Below are 6,973 nucleotides of genomic sequence, written 5' to 3' on the forward strand. Positions count from 1 at the left end.
CGAGCGTATCTTTATAGATACCTCGCGTAACTGATGACGCTAGCCGTCATCATGGATGACGCTGGGCGTCATCCCTCCTAATGTGAATGCACCCATGTGCATCACATTCACAAGGGTTGGTCACAAATGTGCACCACACCCGAGTGTTGGGTCTAATTACTATTATTTAGTATTTGACCATCCCCTTAAGTACCAAATGTACTTAATGGGGACTGTGTAACATTAGGGCAACTCTAGCCCGTTACAAGCACACTTTGTTATCTCAGAAGCAAGGTGCGCAGTTTACAAAAAATAGAATTCTTGGTAGTAAGACAGTAATAAATAATTTGTTACATTTTTGTTATGAGGTTACCTACGTAAAGATCTTGAAGATTTACAAGATCTTCGTCAGACCAAGCAATGATACATTTCCTGAATAACTTTACAAGTACAATCTGCTTAATGACAACAATTTCAAAAGCACGTGTGGATCTTTACGGTAATTAGTATCGAATCAAATTAATTCACTCAAAGTAGTCTGTCTATTTTTTCTGTGTTTTGCGAAATAATGGAGTTCATGTTTTTGAAGACTTTTCGGCTGAGATTATGTCTCTTAATCATGTGAGTGTAATGGGGCACACTTCGGTTGGTGAACCGTTGCGTTGTTGTGGTACATTTGGTTTATGGGTAAAATACCGCTTGTTCGATTTAAAATAGCTAATCACAAAATACAAAAAGGGCTTTACAGTAGTTTTTTACGTGAAGCGCTCATGATGCAAAGATGCGATCTACTCTATACTATGCAGTTCATTGTAAGGATAGTGTTAAAGACAGTGATCTCAAATGCCGCAACTTATCTTAATCGCTTTCGTAGACGATGCAGCGTGCATAAAGAGAAACAATATACGATCACTGTATACAGTCCTATACTCCCCGAGTGTGCTACCCACACCCTGACTCCGTTGACTGATACGCAAACTCGACAACTTTGCCATCCTTAGAGCGTCGAAAACGAGTCTCCACGGGATCGAATCCCTGCTCCTTTGAGTCATACGCTGCCCAATGCGGCGTAGGAGCGGTGTAATCGTCAGCAGTAAACGCCGTGCCATCTTCATAGTACTTGGCAATGAGGTCGTGAAAGCGCTGATAGTCAATCCAAGTGTGCCAAACACCATCTCGGCAGAATTTCTTTTTCGCAATCAATACGCAATTCGAGTGAGCGTGCTCAGATGCAAGAGCGTACGCACCACTCACGCGATCGCACAAGGCTAAGCAGAAAGCGCGCACTTCTTCATGCCATGGCACGTTTTTCATCGTCAAATCCGAGCCATCAGATTTTCCGCAATACGTCACGGCTTTAACTTCAATGAAATCGGGCTGACCGATGTTGATAAGCTCTGCGTAATTGTTTAATCCTTCCATATTGTACGACTTGACCAGCGTTAAACGGTATACTGTTCGTTGTCCCTTGTGCTTCAGCTCTTCCAGACAAGCTAAAAAGCGCTCCCAAAAGTCTTTAAACAACGGGCGATCGACAGCACGCAACGATTCTTTCGTAGCAGCATCAACACTGACATACAGTTGCGTGATAGGATTCAAGGCGGCAATCTTTTCTGGGAATTGAGCATTGGTAACTAAGAAAGACGAAATATGACGATCGTGAAGCTGCTTGCAAAATTCATTGATCTGCGGATACATGATAGCTTCCCCAACAAGAGACAATGCACAGTGGCGCACGGTAAACGCTTCCTTCCATCGTTCAGGAATCAACCCAGGTAGCCCCTTTAATTCTTTAATCATATTTTGATGACGTTCAATTGACCCTTTCACGAGAGTCTCAGCATCATCTGTTTTCCAACGCCACACACGGCCAACCGGGTTCTTATGGTGACGCCAGCAAAAGACACACTTGTTGGCACATGCCAAACTTGGTGTCGTTTCCATGCACTGATAGCTCGTAATTCCATAGAATGTATGTTTATAACAACCACCGCGTCCCCGAATTTGATGTTTTGTCCAACGACAAAGCTTAACGGCACTGTGTGTACCAATGATCTTGTACCCTTCCTTCGTCAGTGCCTTACGCTGCATAGGGGTCACCATTTCGCGGGACAAACTCGCAGCTTCTGACTCCTTCATTGAATTTCCAATATCCTCCACATCCACCATCCCATTATTTTCCTCCGTCATTTTCTTAGTGTGCTCTTCGTCGTCTGAGAACTCGTCGACCAAAAACTGCTCATTCATCAGATCTTCTTCATTGGGCTTTAAAATCTCTCCATTTCCTGCGGCCACTTCAGTTTTCTTTGCTCTCTTTTGGCGACGAAATTCCGTCTGTGTTAGCCATTCATCCTTACCAGGCTTCATAAAACTTCGCGTTTTCTTCAACGCAGCCTCCGCTATCTTGGAGCTGTATTCACACATTGCAGCGATCAAGTTATCCATCCAGATATCAAACTGCTTAAGCTGGTCCACATTATCGTCCCCCAAACCCAGCGTCACAAGAGATGAAGATCCTAGATCGCACAAGCCACGGTCCAAGTTTTTGGCCGCTCTACCATAATCCTCGTCGTATTCGGCATTGCCCAGTCCAAAAACTGCATGCTGCACATTATTGAGCCAACTTTTTGACACGCGAAAGTCTTGCGTCATGTCAGTTATCCAACTGCACAACATTTTGGCATCCTCAGGGGGCTGGCCGTGCGTCCATGTGGACAAAATAGCCACAACTATAGCCTCTTGCTCTAGGTTGTCTTGGTCGTAGTCTTTCATACTTACGACGCTCGTCTGAAAGTGGAAGCCTGAGATATTTAAAGCAAACAAAGTCCGTTCCAGAGCTTCAGCTAATTTTTTCGACGTGCCTGTCTGAGTACCGTACAGAATGCGCACTGTTACGGGTTTTAACTCAAGGCTACCACGTCTTTTGAATTGCTCTGGTGGTTCTTTCGTTTTTTTTCGATTAAGCAACGCTGCAGCAACATCAAAATTAAAAAGCGTAGTGGGATGCTTTCTAAAGTACAGCAAGACGCCCAAAGCAACAAGCAGCAGACTCAGACTGGTACCGGCTGAGGGTGCTGGCATATTGTAAGAGCTGCTCCACCAGTTTAGTGGCAAATGTTTGTTACTGTTTTGAACGAAAATGAGTGATACTGCAATCCATGAATAAAAATCGACTTAATTTTAAATTGTGTTAATACATTCAGCTTGTGGCTCACAAGACTTAAGAAAAAGAAACCCATGGCTAGCAAAGGAACGTCGCTGTGGCGCATGGCGGGTGTATCATACCTAGAGTATGTGAATAAGTCTGCAAATGTGCTTCGTGCAGCCCTCAAGGACCCTGTAAAGAGCACTGTGGAGGCTCGCTCTAACGTCGAGTTTGCCGCCTTCAAGTGGAACAATGGCGACCGCGGTGGACGTGTGGACGTCGACTCGATCAAGAAAATTGCTGAGGTGTTTAAACATTCGTAAGAAGCTGCTGTCGATAGCGACTAAGGCTCATTACCTCAACGTTAAATCAAGGTGTCGATGGAATATAACAAAAACCTTTTATTCGTCCTGATGTGTCGCTTGTGGTGACTTCCCAAAAATTGCACCGTGAGGTACCATATTTGACGTAGCTCCGCGTCATAAATAGCTAAACAAAAGCCGTCAACAACCTCTAATTTTTATTGTTACATAACGTCTCCTTCCATTAAGTGAAGATACGACGGTCGCTTGTACTTGTGACGTCGGTAAGAGCCCTTAGCATATTTATACCCAAGCACTGGGGGTGCTACAACGACTGCTATTCCTATTCCAGCAATCAGTGCTACGACTGCTGTCCCTAATACTGCTGACTTGGTCACGACCCGCATTGGCGCCCAATAGCCGTATTTATGGCTTTTAGATCGCAAGAAACTTAGCGGCAGACACATAATTTCATCGTGGGTACTCCATGAGCACAAGCAAGACCAACAAAATTCTTGGTCACACTGAAAGCACTTCATATGCGAGCAACCCCCTTGTTTCTCAATGACACTTTTGCAGCGAGGGCACGCACGCACATTGTGGTGCTTCTTCCAGTATCCAAAACGTCTTTCTACTCGACGACAGATTGGTAATTTGTGGAAGTCGTTACCGCAACGCATGCAGGATTCATGCTTGCAGGCGTGGCATCTGGCTCTACGTGCTGTTGAATGAAGGGGTTCATTCAGTACAGCACAACAACCAGCACGTGGGCAAAAGCGGATACCAACTTGTTGGTTTTTGAGAAAGTTCTTGTACTTTATAAACGTATCAGGCAAGACCAACGCTTTGATGAGCTCCTCGGATAATGGGTGGGTACATTGCGGAGCCAGACACACCAGCTTTTTTTGCGAGACCTCGCCCTCTAACACTTTGTACTCAAGGTACCAGCGCGTGCAATTAGTGCAAAAACATCCGCAGCACGTCGTACACATGTGCGTTCGACGTACGTCCAGTTTGTCAAAGCAAATTTGACATTCGCTCTGGCGTGTCGAGTTAAAGTCATTGCTTGAGCCCAGTGCGACGACACTTTCACCAGCAACAGTAGCTGGAGTGGACATGGTCATGATGGGAACGGTCGCTTGTCCCGCTTCGGGGTTAGCTTTAACAAATGCGCTGGCTCGGGACAAAATTGACGCTGTGGAATAAGCTGTCACGTAAGCGTTTAGCTCATTTAGCTGCGCAGTGCTAATCGTGGCTTCTTCATTTTGTGCCAAAGCTAAAGCTAGTTGCTCTTCAGACTCCTTGAGAAGTCGCCGTAATGAAGCCGTTGATGATGAAGATGACGACAAAGACAAGTCGGATGAAGATGGCAAGCGGCGGCTACGATGGGAAGAAAAGCGCAAGGATGAATAAGGCTGCTTTTGAACAGTTTCGGTGTTGACGCTCTCATGCAGCATTCCGACGGGAAGTGGACTGAATAGTGGAATAGTGACGGTTTTAAGCTGCTCCTTTTTTAAGTGTACGACGCTCGGTCATAGGACGATCGATGCAAGTGTGACTTACCGCAGAAAGTTCTACGACGCGTTGCGATTTCCATAGTCAAGGGTCTTACAGATGATGGGCGACGGCTGGGTAATTGCTTTGGTGCAAAAAGATTCCAGTCTGAGTACAGCGAAAAGATCTGAACTTACGGAAGAAGTTTCCTCAATTTTCACCTGAAATTCCTAAACGTGTGCTACGTTTCATCGATACTTCTTTATTTTTGATGCTGTCACACACAGCAAACTTGGAAATTGTATTGATTTTAGCCAAAACAAAAAAGGGCAGGCACATGCGTACTGTTATTCGATGTTTTGAAACTGAGGATCTCGTCATCATTTGTCGCGAAAAGCAGCTGTCAACTTGCTTGCCAAGAAATCTAATTTTTTTTGGCATCTGCAACGAAATCTAATTTTTTTGGCATCTGCATCGGATCCCCGACGCTAATGCACAATTGAGTCGGCGAGTCTGTGATAGGCGCATTGTCTACTGTCTTCAGTTGCAACTTCTTCGACGGGCTTTGTCAAACTATCACGCGAGCCCTCAGCGCGCAATTGGTAATAAATGTAAAAATCAGATGCCATTCTTACATTTATAGGCGTACTCGGGTGTGCGCATCACTGAGAGATGTGACATCTCGATAAAGATACGACGCCTTGACAGCACTACATTAAGGGTTTTTAGCTGAAGGTGACACATTAAATCCATAAGGATTACCCTAAATTTCAGTGAACTTCTCATTCTGCAGCTCGCAGGTAGCTTTATTTGTAACGGGCTAAAGTTGCCCTAATGTTACACAGTCCCCGTTAAGTGCACTTGGTGTTCTTAAGGGGATGGTCAATTACTAAATAATAGTAATTAGACCCAGCACTCGGGTGTGGTGCACATTTGTGACCAACCCTTGTGTATGTGATGCACATGGGTGCATTCACATTAGGAAGGATGACGACCAGCGTCATCCGTTACGCGACGTATCTAGAAAGATACGCTCGCAATACATATTAAGTGTCATCTATAGAGATGACATTTTAATTGGTAAAAATAGGTATTTATATTTAATTCTATTAAATATAAATCAGTCTGAAAACTACTTTCTACTTGGTAAGTGCGCACATTACCGCTCCCGTGACGACACTTAACCAGAGTACTTAGTGTGTTGGCAGGGCCATACTGCGGCGGAGTCCGTCACTCAGACTCAGGATGAGCTGAGGCATGATCAGGCTCGGAGCGAGGCTCTCAACAGGACTGTTGAGATGCTCTCTGCCCGGCCGCATCAGCCGAGGCCCATTCGGATGGACCCGCCCAAGTTCAATGGAACTGCGGCGCACACGATTGTCCACTGGCTTTTAGCTGTGGAGCAACGCGGTGTCGCCCAGCTCATCGAGGACGATAGCCGGATGGTGTCGTACGCCATGTCGCATCTGCGAGGTAAGGCCTCAGAGCGGGCTTACTCGGCGCTTATGGCGGACAGAAAGGCGTTCCCTACATGGGCGATCTTTAAGGAAAAGATTCGCGCCATGTACCAGCCGCCGAACAACGAAGTGTTGCTTCAGGCGCGCTTCTTTGGAGCGCGACAGGCGAAGCGATCTCTGCAAGAGTATGTGCAAGAGATGCGCTCGCTGTCGGCGTCCATAACCGTAGGTCCGATTCCGGAGCACATTAAGGTGCCCACGTTTATGAACGGACTACGGCATGGCCCATCGCGACAGGCCCTTTTTAGAAAGGTGCCGTCGACGATGGAAGAGGCAATCCAAATTGCCTTAGTTGAGGAGCAATCCTACAACAGTGCCTCGGCGACAGCTTGGTATAAGCCGTCGGCCGAGAGGACAGATGCCACTCCTATGGAGTTGGGCAATGCAGACGTGGTCTGTTTTAAATGCGGCAAGCGCGGCCATATGATGGCTCGCTGCTATGCCAGGGTCCCTGCTGGGGCAAAAATGCCCAGCAAGAGGACTCCCTTCCCAAAGGGCGATGGCAAGAACCAGCGTGCGAGACGCATGAGTTCTGC

At 46.3% G+C, this 6,973-nt stretch overlaps 3 protein-coding genes across 3 annotated transcripts; 1 reads left to right on the top strand and 2 right to left on the bottom strand.

Moving 5' to 3' along the window:
- Positions 1-921: 921 nt before the first annotated feature.
- Positions 922-3,060, bottom strand: CCR75_008415 (uncharacterized protein; the record flags this gene model as incomplete). Its single annotated transcript, XM_067966467.1, has 1 exon — positions 922-3,060. The coding sequence occupies one exon, from the start codon at positions 3,058-3,060 to the stop codon at positions 922-924; it is 2,139 nt and encodes a 712-aa protein (XP_067814755.1).
- Positions 3,061-3,216: 156 nt separating this feature from the next.
- CCR75_008414 (uncharacterized protein) lies at positions 3,217-3,447 on the top strand (the record flags this gene model as incomplete). The annotated part of the gene is made up of 1 exon (XM_067966466.1): positions 3,217-3,447. The coding sequence occupies one exon, from the start codon at positions 3,217-3,219 to the stop codon at positions 3,445-3,447; it is 231 nt and encodes a 76-aa protein (XP_067814640.1).
- A 203-nt stretch (positions 3,448-3,650) lies between these two features.
- CCR75_008413 (uncharacterized protein) lies at positions 3,651-4,883 on the bottom strand (the record flags this gene model as incomplete). Its single annotated transcript, XM_067966465.1, has 1 exon — positions 3,651-4,883. One exon carries the CDS (start codon positions 4,881-4,883, stop codon positions 3,651-3,653), a length of 1,233 nt encoding a protein of 410 aa, XP_067814754.1.
- Between the last annotated feature and the right edge of the window lie 2,090 nt (positions 4,884-6,973).

Source organism: Bremia lactucae (genome assembly GCF_004359215.1).
Source record: "Bremia lactucae strain SF5 chromosome Unknown BlacSF5_NotPlaced_200_SHOA01000120.1_2678225bp, whole genome shotgun sequence".
NCBI lineage: Eukaryota > Oomycota > Peronosporomycetes > Peronosporales > Peronosporaceae > Bremia > Bremia lactucae.